General features: G+C 32.3%; 2 protein-coding genes and 1 non-coding gene across 4 annotated transcripts; 1 reads left to right on the plus strand and 2 right to left on the minus strand.

Annotated features, from left to right (window-relative positions):
• Nucleotides 1-374: 374 nt before the first annotated feature.
• Nucleotides 375-7,133, minus strand: LOC106774296 (lysM domain receptor-like kinase 3). Of its 2 annotated transcripts, none has more exons than XM_014661243.2 (11): nt 5,916-7,133; nt 4,438-4,515; nt 4,007-4,312; nt 3,494-3,639; nt 3,313-3,402; nt 3,102-3,201; nt 2,132-2,283; nt 1,938-2,035; nt 1,706-1,853; nt 1,030-1,137; nt 375-847 (listed from the first exon to the last, which is right to left on the minus strand). In XM_014661243.2, the coding sequence occupies exons 1-11, from the start codon at nt 6,511-6,513 to the stop codon at nt 683-685; spliced, it is 1,989 nt and encodes a 662-aa protein (XP_014516729.1). In that variant the 5' UTR covers nt 6,514-7,133; the 3' UTR covers nt 375-682. The 2 variants fall into 2 exon arrangements, with proteins under 2 accessions (XP_014516729.1, XP_014516728.1); XM_014661242.2 differs by having other exon boundaries at nt 3,096-3,201; nt 5,916-7,131.
• A 3,660-nt stretch (nt 7,134-10,793) lies between these two features.
• Nucleotides 10,794-10,866, plus strand: TRNAK-CUU. Its single transcript has one exon. It is a non-coding gene; the product is annotated as a tRNA-Lys (tRNA).
• Nucleotides 10,867-11,794: 928 nt separating this feature from the next.
• Nucleotides 11,795-14,965, minus strand: LOC106773928 (auxin-responsive protein IAA2-like). Its single transcript, XM_014660696.2, has 6 exons — nt 14,870-14,965; nt 13,777-14,256; nt 13,141-13,424; nt 12,456-12,651; nt 12,123-12,187; nt 11,795-12,033 (listed from the first exon to the last, which is right to left on the minus strand). Exons 2-6 carry the CDS (start codon nt 14,142-14,144, stop codon nt 12,014-12,016), a joined length of 933 nt encoding a protein of 310 aa, XP_014516182.1. The 5' UTR covers nt 14,145-14,256; nt 14,870-14,965; the 3' UTR covers nt 11,795-12,013.
• Between the last annotated feature and the right edge of the window lie 1,669 nt (nt 14,966-16,634).

The following is a 16,634-nucleotide window of genomic DNA, read 5'->3' on the forward strand; positions in this document are numbered from 1 at the left end:
GAACCGAGTTAAATTAACTCACTAAGTAACCAACCCGTGATGAACAGGATCGGATTACCCGTTTCGATACCTCTAATTTTTAAGTTAAATGGGTGCAGACATGAACAATCCGTTAAAACTCACTTAAACATACAACTTTTATTATTGTAAATACCACAACTTATTTAATGAATTTTACTCCTAATTTTTAAAATTTTGAATAAATTTTAATCAATAAACAACATAAAATGTATTAAAAAAATATTGCTGTTTTTTCTTCTTTCCCAATACTGTAAATTTTGTTTACACAATTATTTATACAACGCAGCATGAAAGTAGTAAACATTACATGCCTCTCCATGAAACCTAAGACAATGTTATACAAACAGAAGACATGCAAGGAATCAAAGAATATAGCATAGTTCAATGTCGAATTACAACTTATATCATTACAAATCACAGAACAATAAATTATCAGATCCTTCCTTAGCTTCGTTATCACACTCTAAAATACATCCAAAATTTTCTACACAAAAATCAAGGTATGGCCCATAAGACATTAAGCAAAATAAATGGCCAAAAATGGATATTGACCGACATGTTCCTGTTCCTATGGATCCATCACTATCATCAACCAACCAAAAAGGTATAGAGCTGGATACAGAGAGAAAAAAATGAAAAAGAATGAATCTGGTTGTGTAAACTATCTTCCCTGAACAAGGCCACTGAAAACCTGGCTATTTCCAGCAAGAGTTGCTTCCCATTCAACAGAAGACAGAAGAATCTGTGAGAGGGAAATCACTACTTGTCTCATATCAGGTCGTAAGATGGGGTCCTCATCCACACATTGCTTTGCCAGTGTAGCCAGCTAATATAACATACACCAAAAAAACAAATGAGTACAAAAGTTAAACTTCATACAATGTTACTGATATTACAAAGTTAATTCGGATATGAAAATATCTATTCTTTGAGGTTTGAGCTACAGATTCATCAATTTTCCGGGTTAATAGACCCAAGATATCCAAAATGAGAAAAGGAGAAACTAACCTTAAATACACAATCATGGGGATACAAATCCATCATATTTGGATCAATATAATCTCTCAAGCTTGACATGCTCATGGAGTCAGGTGAATTCCTGAGAACACCCAGCATCTGCAATTTAACAAACATCAAGGGTATACCCCGGAACACAGTTGCAATTGTAAAATACAAGAACTTCTAATAAGAAGAAATAAAGATGTTTAGAACTTGCATAACATAACCAACAAGTGGCATTGAGCTACAAGGTTGACCTAATGATAACCAACAAGTGTAAGATTTTGAACGTAAATCTCTGTACTATATATGTATGTGTTCCTATATGTATGTGCTCATACAACATATCTATGTGCTCTATATGTATGTTTTCATTAGAGAACAACTCAACCATCTCAGTAGGTTGACATAGTAAGTAATTGCAGATTAGTTAATGACATGAATCACTTTTCTTATAATTTATAAATTTCAAATATTATATTGCATATATTGCTGAGAACTTTTTTACTTATTTTTGGGGTCAAGGTGCCGGGGAATACAATCAAGTTATATCAAGTCCTACTGACATTCTGAACATTAAAGATTATTGGAGATAAGACGAGATCATTACTGCTAAAGTTACTTCCATTAAACCTTAAAAATCTTTAAGGTAAAGCCAGGCAGAACTATTTTCAGTAGAACTTACTATAGATGCCAATGAACGTCTTTCAGGATTTTTTGTTGTTGTGCCTTCTGATCGAATGATGGCCTCCTTTCCTGATATAATCTCAAAAAGGACAACACCAAATGCATAGACATCACTTTTAGTTGTCGCAAGACCCTCACTCAAATATCTGCAAAATATAAGAAATAAAAAAATATTGTTTCATGCACGAAGAATGAGTGAAAAAACAAAAGTTGGTAGTGATATTACTTACTCTGGGGCAAGATATCCATATGTACCAACAACTTTGGTAGTTGAAATTTCTCCCTCGTTTGCTTTCCCAACAAGTTTTGCTAACCCAAAATCTGAAATCTAGAGAAGACAAAAGAGATCTAAGACAAACGACAACCAAGAAATGTGAAACATTTTGAAATTAAAATAGTGTAGCAGTGTATACATTTTTATTACCTTTGCTCTAAAGGAAGCATCAAGTAATATGTTACTGGTCTTGATATCACGGTGTACATAATGAGTTTTGGTGTGCTCGTGTATGTATTCAAGGCCCCTGGCAGCATCAAGCGCAATTTGCACCCTCATGATCCAAGAAAGTGGGGAATGACCTGTAAGCAACTCAAAAAATGAAAATAAACCATAAAAGCATAGCTTAAACTTGTTCATACAATAATACATGGAAATTTGGCAGTCTTGACAACAATTCAAGCCCCTTCTTTGAATAACATAAGAATTTTGTAAGAACTCACTCTACTGTTTTCATTCATGTATTTCAACACACAAAAATTGCATCATAGAGAAACAGAAGCTAGCTGCCACTTGAAGTATCAACTTAATATCTGAATCTGCTTAAAAGGCTGCAACGTCTCCAAACAAAAGGTATTGAAAATAATCAATTGCTAATAGTTAAAAATGGTAGTCCGCTGACTGGGTTGGACAAACCCTGAACACAATCTCTATATAGTGGAAAAGTCGGATAAAGGCATCAGATTGAAAAAAGAATGGCATTCCTTGAGTTCAAAATTAGTCATAAGGTGGTGGTTAAGCACAAATGCCATTCTTTCACTATCAACTTTCTGAATTGTTACAACAAAATATCAAATAACAGTTAGGTACACGATGGAAAAGATGAAAATGAGACAAATCCAGTCTAAAAAACTATTTAGGTTTCAAAGTTAATGCTGGAATGAGATTAAACCCCTTAAACCAATTAGGAAAAAGAAAATCTCATGTTACTTTATTATTGCACGTCTCATCACAATAACAAGGCAAAATGCTGCAAGCAGTTAATTTCCAATAGTACTGAGGAAAGCATTCCATTAAATTTTTAGAAACTTAAAATCTAAATGTAAAAGCACGAGTCCATACAGACAGTGGTGATTAATATTCTACAGACCAGAGCATAGATGCATAATCTTACCCTTACTTTGAGGATCATGCAAATGGCTTCTAAGTGAACCCTTCTGAGCATATTCATAAACTAAGAAAAGCTCCTCGTGACTAGCTGCATAGCCAATCAATTCTACCTTGACAATACAATCAAAAGTACAACTCAGGCTTTTGAAATGTGCCATGCAATTGAATCCAAAGTCAAATCATATAATTTATTTTGATTGGATAGTTAGAAAGAAAATTACCAGATTAGCATGATGAACCTTGCACAAAACTTTCATCTCTGACAAAAATTCTTTTGTTTTAGTAGCAGTCATTCTTTTAATAGCAACTTCCTGCAAAGGATTCAAGTAAAATTGGTCTGAGAAAAAAAAAATACCCAAAATATATCATAAACTTCAACTCTTCAAGTATATGACCCCAAACCTGATCACGAAGGAGGCTATAATAAACAGAACCGTATGTTCCATGACCAAGTAGATTTGAGTCAGAGAAACCATCAGATGTGGAGAAAATCTCTTCATATGTAAAGACAACAGGCTTGTCCATTTCAAATACTTCAGGCCCAAGAGCTGCAATAGTAATGAGCATATCATTATCCATCCATTCCAATTTGAACCGACAAATCATTAATATTGGCAGTACACAGATGTATGATAGAAGCCAACAGGTATACATCTAAGTTGAAAGAATTGCATGTATTCATGCCATACAAGAACATATAAATGAATAATATTCAAAATTTAAAACCAAGGGAGAGTTAACTCACACAAGTTGTTAATAATGCTTCTTACTTTTCATCTTAATGTCAGAAAACCAAAATGCAATTTAAAATCAATTTGCCAGCCAGAATGAAAATGAATGCAGGTTATATAAGCAGAGTTTTCAGATATCAATAGGAACGATAAACACTTGAGAAATCAGTACGAAGGTAGTTACTTGAGGCTTTTGGAATGGTTATCGTGTGATTGCTGGATTCAGCATCTGTTTGCTTCTGTTCAACATGCTTGCCACATATGTACCTTCCAGAACCACAAAAAAAACTTGGGTTCCTCAGAATATGGAATTTATGAGAAATTTTGCCCTCAGCATCTTTCTCATGAGTTCTGGCATCATCAGCAAAACAATTTGATGATCTCATACAAACACAGAGAATCACAGTTAAGACAATTAGAATTAGACCAACTCCTAAGCCCCCAATGATCCATACGTAGGGTACATGAGCCTTGTGGTCAACTTGATCAGCTGTAACCAAAAAATTAAATTAGTCAAATAAATTAAGTGCGTAGTATTTGGTTGGGGACATGACAGACAAACTACAAGCTCAAGAGAAAGATATTTTCCTTTCTACAACATATGTTGATCAGTACCTGAAAAATTATCAAAGGATGGAGCAGGAACAGGAACTGGTGGAGCAGCATTATTCAGGGGATAAGGATCACCAGGAACTGCAATCCATTGAAATGGTAAGGATTCGGTGCTGCCTAAATTATAGAACTTCACTAATACAATTGGAATACTGGTTCATCACTAAATAATGGTAAAGGAATATAGACAAATCCATTGGACGAAAAACATTGAAGCAGTGATATGGGCAAATATTTGAATGAACAATTTCAGCTTGGCCATTCAATAAAAAAGGTCATCCCGTGAATATTCTCCCAACTAAACTGTATTACGGAAATGCAACTTCCACCTCCTCAAAAGAAACCGATCATATTTATCCTAAACCTAAGGAAACTAATATATATCCAGAGAGAACATTCCTTGACTTAAAGCTCAAGATCTCAGACAGATTGACATTAGCAGCATAGAAAATATGATATTCTTCAACATTCACTCTGCATGAAGAAACTACCATAAACACTCTTTATCAACAATCTGCTACCAAGATAACACAACACTTTACAACTTGATTTAATATTAAACCAATCTCCTTTGGAAACAGAATGCAGCTGTGTTCAAGGCAAAGAGAAGATGCAAAGAAAAGTCTGTTTAAATGTACTCCGTGACCCCTCCAATCTATTTCCTCAAACAGTCAAAGTAACCAATGCATGAAACATAAACAATTCTTCCAACATTCAAGCAATTGATAGTAGTAGGTATTTCCCGCACACGCACGATTTTCTTTCTTAACACATTAAATGCCACTAGCCGACCAGTCATGCCAAACCAAGAATTTTACCAATTCCCAACTACGTCAATGAAATCACTTTCAATTCATAATCAGCTCATTAAATGTACATATCATCTTTCATTTGCCAGCTGCTTTGTAAATTATAACCTACCCTGAAATTCTATTTTATTTTGATAAAGTATATTTTTCTATTTAAGTGACTTAAGAAGACCTTAACATTACAATTCTCAAAATCACTGTCATATCCAACCACTTTATTTCCAAATCCCAACTACAAAACCCTCAACAGCCCCACCTCAGAGATCCTATCAAGACTTTCAGAAATGAACAGTAAGCAGATGCACAGAGCGACATAACATTTAACTCCAAAACATCCTCAACCAAAACTGAAGATAACCAAAATAAGGCCTTCTCAAGCTATAAACACACACTTTAATACATAAGGTATGTTTCGACAATTTTTTTCGTAAGTTCCTTTCAAAAAGAAAAATAACAAAAAAATTGAAATTAACTTGTCTAAAATTAGCTTAAACACGAGCTAAGTTGTAGAACTTCTTTGGTATAGTTTTTCTAATTGTTTTTTTATTTTATTTTAACTTAGCATTAGCTTATTGGAAAGTCAGATTCGTTTTTTTCTAAAACACTTGTGAAGAAACTGATTCCAAAAGATTACAAGACAATGATTGAGGAAGATTGCAAGGAAAGACTAACCAGAATCAAGTGGTATGTAATAAAGTGAACCAACTGTGACATTATCCAGATTACTAATGCCATTCACACTCTCAATGCTATCCATGCTAACCCCAAACCTGCTTGCCAAGGACTCAATACTATCCCCGTCTCTCATCACATAACTGACCAAATAGTTCCACAGTCCACTGGAGCAGCCACAAAACAACCTCAGAGACACAACAGCACCGTTCCTGGCCCTCCTGGTTGTGTTGGGAAGGACAGCAAGGCCATCATAGGCACTCATCACCACGTCATACACCAACCCCTCATTGGACTTCACAGTGAACGTGGTATTGGACAAGTATTTTTTGATACCCGCAGCACAAGAACAATTCTTCCTTATGAACACATAACCCCATCCATTGCCTTCAACTGTGATGTCACCAGGCAACACATCAAACATGCTCTGAATCAGAGCAAGCGTTTGGTTTGGCTCAGGCTTGAAAGCAATGAAAGAAGTGCAAACGCGGCCTGTGTCCGTACAGTTCATAGGTTCTGTGGAGTAACAGGTGCTGAAGTGAAGGTGGAGAAGAAAGAGAAGCAACCCCAAATGGGGTTTTCTCCCGAAAGTCATCATTGACTGGTAATATATGAGTGACGGGTATTTAAAGCAAAAGGGTCAATGAAAATGAAGCAAATAGCGAGCTTGATCCAGAGAAAGAAAGCAACTTGATCTGAGTTTGAAGGAGAATAGTACAACCAAGTACAAATTCAGTTGGGAAAAAGGAAAGGAAAATCCAGATTGTGCAGAAAGAAGAAAGCAAAGTGATGGGATTTTGATGCTCCAGCTTAGATGACAGAAGAACTTGTTTTTGGTCCTTTCTAACAATTTGATGAAAGATGACAAAATATAAATAGGAAAAATATCAGTGTTGAGGAATGGAAGTTAAGAGAGATTAGTGAATAGAAGATGGGTTAAGTGCGGGAAACAAAAAGGTGGAAAAGGCAGTAGTTAGGGGGGTTTGAAGCTGAAGGGAAGAAGAAAAAGTGAATGAAGAGAGTCTAAAGAGAGCATTTGTAATTGCAATATGTTCGTATGTGATTGGAATCGGAATGGCTAATGCTGCATTGCTTTGCTTGGTTGTGGTAACTGGTAAATCCCTTACTCAACACAGTAAAAGAGAAAGCGACCTGCAAAGAGAGAACTTTCAGACCCACCCACCTCACCTGGCAGACTCCATTGTCTTCAACACACATTTCTCTTTTGACATTTTTACCCCTCCCTTATATGGATTTCCCCAATTAAAAACAAGTACATTTATATTTGGATATTTTCACTAATATGTCTTTTTTTCAATCATACTCATCAATTACTTCAACATCTCTGTTACCTGATCAGGTAAGTCCACATTAATTTATTTTTTAATCATTTAAAATAACAATATCAATCAATTAAAAATTAGTTTTTAAAATAATATTTATTGTAAAAAACAATAAATCTCTCAATATATATATTATGAATTTAATTTTGAAATATATTTATATATATTTTCTTAAGAAATTGTTAACTAAACATTTGTGCAAAAATGCGACAAAAATCTTGTTTGATATTTTAATGGTTGAGGGTAATAAGGGAAACAAAAAGTATGGTTACGGAAAGGTGAAGGCACAATAGAGGAAATAGCTGGCAATAGGCAAAAGGAAAAGGACAGTTTGGGAAGTGGGGCCACCCAAAAGGGTTGTCCGATGTGACCAAAACAAAACCTCGCCGAGGAGGAATTCTCAAATCATCGGAGACTCAACTCCTCGTTGACCTTATCTTGTCTGACTCGCCGAAACCGACGGAAACAGAGCCATCATCATGAACGTATATGATTCCGAAGATAAATTTTGAAAGATATATTTTCAACCATCTAAATTTTAAATATTTATTTAATGTTATTTTTTTATTTAAATATTATATATTAAATTAATGTAAGAGTGTATATTATTTATAAATTTTTTATTGTTTTACAAATTCAGTTGAAAAATTAATTTATAATATTAATATTTGTTAAGGAATGAATTTGAAGTGAAGAAAAAGTGTGGGTGTCTCCAGAAAAAGCATGGCAGCATTTAGTGGAAGATGAAACAGTGGTGGGCTCTGCATCAGTAACTATACCCCACCACCATAATCACCCCTTTCAATTCAACTTAGTGTGATTATAGATAGTAACTATTGATTGATATAGAATTAAAGTAATTTACTTCAAATTTATATATATTGTCAAAGGAAAATATCCATTTAATGAGTTTATATAGAATTATTATTTAAAGTAATTTAATGAGTTTAGATTTTATTTTATTTTTTAAAGAAAAAACAAAGGAAAATGAAATATGAGTAGAATTTGTAAGAAACTAAAAAAGATAGTAACAAGAAAAAATAAAAATATATTATTTAAAATCTTCTAAAAGAAAATAAAAATTCTTAATATATATAATATTTTTAAAACAATTTGGAGGGGCATGGCCATGGCCACCCCGCGAAGCTCCGCCTCTTATGTCATATTCTTAACAACAAAAACATGCCATATTCTCAACGACAAAAACAAGACCACGAAACATATCATTCTAGTGTAACTTGTTTCTTTAGAGTGTGATGAATGATACGTATAAATGTTGAAAAAGTGCTTTTTAAAATATGTTTTGAAGATATAAAAAAAGATGGTGTTGGAAAAGAAAAAGAAAGTTAGGTTAGGTTTTTTCCTGAATTGTTAATAATACCTAATCAACCTAATCCATGGAACATATACGAAATCAAAGATTAGCAAATTATGTTGGGCCCATAAGCTACGTCACTTGCATGTGAAACCTTTCTTCCAGAGTCGACAACCTCAAACCAGACCATGTGTGTCCAAGAACCATCATCAATCATACATAATACACCAACTCATTATTTACGTTTCGTCTTAATAAATTAACCAAAAATCATTCAAGTTTTGCATTCCTTTTGCATCTAAAATAATGTGATTCGTCAATATTTGTAATTTACACATATCATAAAAATAAAATGATTATAAAAAAGGTAAACTTTTATATCTTTAGAAGAAAAAAAATTAAATCAATATAAAAAATTTGTTTGTGATTTTATTTTTTATATTTAATACCATGTTTCCTCGACTTGAATCTTATTGCGAATGATCATCAATAGGAACTGGTAAAAAGTTATGTGTTATCGAATATTTCTAACGGATAGTTAGTATTCATAGATATTTACTATCTGTGGGTAATGGGTATTTTAATACTCGTTTATAAACGGGTTTGGTATATGTATTACACTATTCGACGCATCAATACTCGTTATCTGCTAAAAAATTGAAATTACATTTTTATCCTTTAGTTTAAATTATGTTTTATTTTTTTTCCTCTTTCTACATCTATGCAACAACCTCTTTACTTATCCATTTACTTTATTTAGATTTTTTTTCAATTTAATTTGAATTTTCATTTAAAAACTTATAAAATATATCTTTTTTTTTTAAATATTTGAGTGTTGAAAACAAGTATTCCCGGATTAAAAAAAAATCCACAATTTTTTTTATGCAAATACCAAACAAATATCAGATCAGATAACGGGTGAGGATAGACACTATCCCTCCCGACCCGACCTGTTGTCATCCCTAATCATCAACTTACATAAAAATATATACTATTATTCACCCAATTCATGATATTATAAATTAAATTTCTTTTCAAAAACCAAACTAATCTTAGACAAACTCATCATCATCGTTCGTTGTCAACTCCGATAGTTTTTATATATTAATTTTTTCATCACATGGTGTAAAATGATAATACTTCGTATCGTCCTATTTCCATTATAAGATGTGAAAAATACTAACCAAATCAAATATATTGGAAGACTTTAAATTTAATTCATCCTTGATCTAAATACTTTAACTCTACAATTTATAAGATATAAGTTATCTTACTTATATATTTGAAATATGGATTGCCTTTTAGATTATATATTTTTGAGGCATTGAATATTTTGTATAATAAAAAATATAGTCTATAATACAAATTTATATTTCAAATTATGTATTTCAGAATACAATATATATTATAAATTATACCATTAAAAATGTATTTTTGAATAAATAAGGTTTGTACAAAAGATATCACCCAGTGATTGAAGAAAGAGTTTGTCAGCTTTAACAAAGTCTGCGAGAGGAAATACAGAGGAAGAAACTGAACTCCATTTATGAACTTGTAGAAGGAAAGATCGATCATTTCACCATCCCCTATGGAGTGCAGGTTAAATTTTGGGGGTGCCCAAAACAAACCCAATTAAGCATTATAGTAAAATTGGGCATGTGGATCACAATAAAGCTGATTGAGGCCCAACCCATTGGCACCAACCACGGGGATAGGAAATAACTTTAGATAGTGCTATAAAATAAAACTATTAGTTGACAGTGTAAATCTATATAACTTTTTAGCAACGAATTTTATGACTATGCAAAAGTCATGCAAGGGTTATATGCATGTAAAATAAAATGTTAAATATAATTATAATTGTTGTTTACAATATTTTCTTAGAGTATACAAAACCTAAAATTAGAAAACATGAATAAGAGCATGTAACTTAAATTAATTAAAATGTATAAAACAATTACTAACACAGAAAAAAAATACTGCTTTAGGTAAATAATAATAATTATTATTATTATTATTGTTATTATGTTGCTTTTGCAAATTTTGTAAAATATTATACGAAGTGTTAATCGCATAATAGTTAAAAATAATAATCATTATAATATATAAATTTAAAATATGCAACTGAAATTAAAATAAAAATAATAACAAATTTAGCCACAGACAATTTCCCTTACAGGTTTTAAATTATGTAACAACATAGATAAATATCGCCAACAAGCCCGTCTAGCTCAGTTGGTAGAGCGCAAGGCTCTTAACCTTGTGGTCGTGGGTTCGAGCCCCACGGTGGGCGTTTCCTTTATATTTTAAAAACACTTTTTTGTATTTCTTGTACTCTCTTAATGGGCTGGGCTTTTTCAACCCATTCAATTCTAGATGGATCACTGTTAGTCCAATAACGCCTTTGCATAAATGACATTTAATTCTATTTTTTGAATTCCGGAAATGATATGAATTTAAATAATTAAATCTTATGAAATTTTTTATTTTATGCACGATTGTATTAATTTAATTTCCATAAATGTTATATAATTTTCCTCAACCAAGTTAATGCACAATTAGTTTGATTTCTAATACAAATTTCATCCACTAAATATTTATTTTTCTTCCTCTTTTGTACTACAATAAAAAAATAAACAGCGACAATTTAAAATAAAGATTTTTTAAAGTTTTTCTTTTAATTTATTCTATAACATTAATTTAAATTGGTTAAATAATCCAAAGCATACCAATAGTTTAGTCAAAATTTCATTTAAATTTTTTAATAATATTAGAGAAATTGAATTTATAAAATAAACTCAAAATATTATCAGACAATTGATTTGAAAGTAAATTCTTCAAAATAAATAGTAGATTTATGAAAAAGTTGAAATTTAGAAATTAAATGTAAGTAATTACTAAATAGTAGAAAGACAGATTGAAGATATAGATGAACATGAAGCATGTCAATTCTTCCTAATATCTTCCTTGTTCACATTAATGTCACAAAGGGACCATATTTGGGAGTTTCAAAGCTCCAAAGGACAATATTTAGGTATGTTTTAAAGCAATGTTTTAATGAGAAGAGAAAAAAAGAAAATTTGCATTTACCAACTTTACAAAATGAAACAAGTAAAACAATAATATAAATTTAATGTTTCAGTTTTTTTATTTTTATAAATATTATATATAAAGAAAAATCATCCTTTATTTCCAAAATAAGAACTAAGTTAAGGGCAAAATCATGAGTACACACATCTGTGAGTTTATCCTTGCACTACTGTAAAGTGCAGAAACAAATCAAAACTTCATACAAACATTGCTTATTAATTGAACATTTCATTTGCATAATATTCAACATTGAAAAAGAAACTAAAATTTCAAATAAAAACACTCTTTAGTCTTCGAGTTTCAGAATGGAAGAATGCTCCAAACCGCTTCTTTCTTCATTGCCAAATCAACTAGTCTTGCTTACTACTAACTGAACAAAAAACTATGTTCAATCATTGATCACAGAGAAAAATCAGAAGAACCAGTTATTCTCAATCAAGTTAAAAGAGTCCAACTTACGTGTAAATGCAGGAAGATCAGAACTTCTCAACACCCTCAGCCTCTTCACTGTCGACACAAACATGCTGCAAAGCAAACACATTATAAAAGGAATAACATGATAATAGCAATGACAGCTTCCAAGAATCATAGATTTCTAGCAATAAGTACACCACAAAAGGAGAATTAAACTGTAGCAAAGAGAAAAAGGCAACTGCAAGAGTTACTTTTAGTCTGGTGTTTACATCAATTGCATGGCAATGTAGTCTGTGTTTATCTTGGCTTCAAAGTATAGTCATGCAATAGAATATGAAAAAAAATGCATCAGATCTTTATTATTGATAAGGTGCTTACTGCCAAGGTACATCTCCAACAAGCATTTTGTCTCCTTCATTATCCTCATAAACAAGAGTATATTCTCCACTTCCAACCAGAAAACTTGTATTGGCTTTCTCTTTCTCTTCCTCTCCCTTGTTTTGAATTCCACCAGCACAGGAATCTCTTTGTGCAGAACAACAGTGGGAAGAGGCAATATGAGATAACTTCATCTCTGCAATAAGATTATCAGAAAAGAATGAAAAAGAAAAATGAAACTTAATTGGTATAAAACATAGCTTAGAAATTTAGCTTTAAAAGAATTCTGAGAGGTGCAAAAAGATTGACAAAAGCTAATGCCTATTCAACTGTGGTTATGAAGGTTGAGATTTAGGCTTCTTTTAGATTAGCATCTCGTGAGATCTTTTTGATTGACATAGGAATTTGACTCCTTATAAAATTTATAGGTGTTCCTGGAAGTGTCATATCAGAAAGTTCGTGACAAGGTTATGAGTTATATTATTGAATTATCATAGCCAATTAACAGGACACATTTTGCCTAAATTCTATGACATGTTTACTAGTTGGTGAAAATATGCAGCTGACACAAGGATAATGAATTAGTTTCATTCTTGTAGAAGCAAATTTCTGTATTGAAAACAATTTTGTTGTGTCAACAACAAACATGAGTAAATCCACAGCACTAAAAGGCAAAGAGTGATACCTGCGAGTAGGCCTCTAAAGAGCTCATCAACACCAGAGGAAAGTTTTTCATAGCTGTCATAAGCATTGATGTTCAGTTTTCTTCCTATAGGAACACCATCCATATTGATCTTCACAAACAAGCCTTTGCCACAGTTGTGAGTAGGTTTTTGGATAGCAACGTTGTCTGGAACAAAGTGTTGATATTGTTGGGACCCAGTATGCAGCTTTGAAGAGCTTCCACTTGCAATGTTCTTCCTGAAGGAACGAATTGGAGGCCAACCCACTACTGGACCCGAAGCAGTTCTGCTTTTCGTGGGTCCATATGCAAAAAGTTTAGCAACATGAACAGTGAAAATCTTTCAAGGAAAAGCGATTTACATAATTATAATCCAAAATGCTGTAGAAACAAAGCTTTGCATGGATTACAACAATACCAAAGGTGATCTGAGAGTCTTGAAAAGTTGAATAAATATATGAATACAAGTTAAGTTTCAAAAAGGGTCTGCAACTGCAGTATTGCCTGAAACATCAAGGTTTTCTGACTCACTCCAATCACAATTACGGTTGCATAGGCCATATTTGTTCCCATTTTCCGACAATATCAAAAATTGTGACAAAACAACAAAAGCAATACAAAAGAGAAAAGCAGGAGTACCTTGTGGACACGGCTGCATCTGCAGAAGAGTGTGAGAATGCCTTGTTCTCTACACAACAAAGTTGTGGCACTTCCTTTCTCATCATTAACACGTTTTGTGGCCTTGATTGGAGTTGAAAAAATGATGGTTTAGCTTGGTGTTGGTGGTAAGATGCGGAACTCCATGCAGTGGGCACCATAGCCCCACCTGGACCTGGTTTGTCAGAAGCGGAAATTTCGTGAGTTGAGAAGTAACCAAGAGAAAGTGGTGATTCGTTTCTTTCTGTGATGCATTTTTTGATGCTTTCATTGAGAGAATCTTCACTAGGTGGACCAAGCCTAAGCTCCAGTTTCCTCTCCTCCGAAGACCCGTGGCTTCTTTGCCACATCTTGCTTGCAATGTTGTGTTCTTCCTATGTTTGCCTCTTTTTATGAACAAGCTTCTACTTATGGACTGAAACAACACAAGTACTTGAACCTTTGATATATCTGAAAAAGCACCTGTCAAAAGAATCCATGAGAACCATGCCACGTATTAAGAGACCAAATCCAAGACAAATATCATCACACCATTCACTGGTAGACAATATAGAAGATGATGAAAGCTTGGGAGCATTCACTGAATCGTCCATCAGATATACTCACGAGTAGTTTGATTTGACGTTCTTTTTCTTTTTTCAACAGTTTGTGCAGAAAACAACAGTGAAAGTAACATCATATATTTTTCTGCTTTCACTGTTTTCTCTAAGAACTTCTGAAAAGAAAAAAGGTCTATTTAAGCAAAACAGTAAACGTTCTTGCATGAGCTCCTAGTGTTGTGCTTCTTATAATACCGATGTTGTGTGAAAATTGTCTCATTACCATAAACACTGACATGTCTGCAATGCATCATGATTCTTCTGCTGATCTCAATGTGGTTGGAAGCAAACTAACAAGCTTTTTACAGCTAGTTTATTACAGTGCTGTTTAGAAAGCTTATTCCAATTGATACTGATGTCAAAGTTCTTTATGTAGTTTTACAAGTTATAATATATAGTTATAATGTATCATGATACAAAAATACATTACTTTAAACATATATAGATTCAATATATATGTAGGATACAATACATACCACTGTATATGAGCACTACACTGAGTATAGCAAGTGCCTAGAGAATAGAGTTAAAGAATTGGTTGGTGAAGATGTCTCAGAAAGTATCATCATTGAGCATTCCAATGATGGTTCAGGAATTGGTGCTGCCCTTCTTGCAGCCTCTCACTCTCAGTAACTTGATGCTTATAATAATGAACATCATGGTGATATTGGGGTTTGTAGGCCATGATCCATTTATGGCCTCAGTAGTCTTGGGAGTTGGGAGGGTTGACTTGCACAGCCCTTTAATTTAACCCAGTCTTTGCACCATTTACTTCTCAACATTTCTCTAAGCTCATGTATTTAATTCTTTCAGGAGGATTCTGCATTTTTCTCTTGCCTTGTTAATCTCAACATCTTGCTTGATCAGTTCCTTTTCAAGTCTCAGTTTTCATTAAATTGCATCTGTTTATGAATTGCTTTCAATATTTACATAAGCCTGTTCTGCACCATTCTTTCAATAGATAGATACCTTTTGTGCAGAACCTATTGTATTACTAGTTGGTGACGACACTAAAGATCATTTTGATGAAGTGTTAGCCTTTTGTGACGTCTTCTTCAATATAATGTTAGGTTTAATTGGAGAGAAGATTAAAACATCGATCACATCTTAACCTAGTGATACAAAAGATACGAGTAATCATTACACACTTTTACATTTATTTGATACATAATATAAAAGTTTTTTTCAAAAATTAACCTAATCATAAAAAGAATTAAAATCACTTTCAATTCAAAATTTTAATGTAACGAGTTAATAAATATAATACGTTAATAGATTTTTACTTTTATACAATGTTTCATTTTTTTTCATTTTTACTTTATATGAAACTTAGACTATTGTATTCCCAACATATACACATGGACATGTGGAATTAAAGATAAATTTTCTTGGATTATTTTCACACAATTTATTCATTGTTTTGCTTCTTTCAGTTTTTCTTTCATTTTTAAAGGTATTATGATTATTAAAAAAAAGCTGACTTTATACTTGTAAAAAAAGAGATAAATTAAAGTATAAAGCAATGAATGTAAAGTTTCTAAAAACAAAATTGTATTCTTTTGTCTTTAAAGCATTACTTTAAAACATACCTAATTGTTGTCCTTTAGATCCTTGAAACTTCCCACGTAAATGTTGGTCTGATGGTAAATCGGAAACCCACGATACTATGGTCCCTTTGTGACATTAATTGTTTTTTCTTTTTATGTTTGTGACATTACATATTTTGTGGTGAATAGAGATGCTTAATGTTTACAAGTAGTGTGGACCAAAGACTAATCCTATTAGTAGTACTGTTTCTTTACTTTGAGAAAGATGCAACAATCAAATATTTGACTTTCTTCTTTTACCCATTTATCATAGGATAATAATATTTTAATAACTTCTTTTTAACAATTTTTTGATAATAGAATACGTGTCTTTGAATTTATTCTAAAAAAATATTTAAAACGGATCAATTATAAACTGTCTCGCATTATTAAAAAGTTGTTAAAAAAGAATTGTTAAAAAAAATTTTTTCTTTACGACACTAGTGCATTTGTTTATGTTTGCTCAAATTTAACTCTTTTAAAATAATACTGTTACGTTTAATGATGATATTAGACATATTATTTTTCACCTTTAAAGTTAGATGTTTTTGTCATGGTTTGTTTCTTAAATATATATAGGTGGATTAAGCAAGTATATAAATTACTTTTAATTTGACTTTAAATACCTGCTTGTTTCTACTTTAGGTTGAACCAA

The sequence above is a fragment of the Vigna radiata genome, chromosome 9 (assembly GCF_000741045.1).
Source record: "Vigna radiata var. radiata cultivar VC1973A chromosome 9, Vradiata_ver6, whole genome shotgun sequence".
Classification (NCBI taxonomy): Eukaryota; Viridiplantae; Streptophyta; class Magnoliopsida; order Fabales; family Fabaceae; genus Vigna; species Vigna radiata.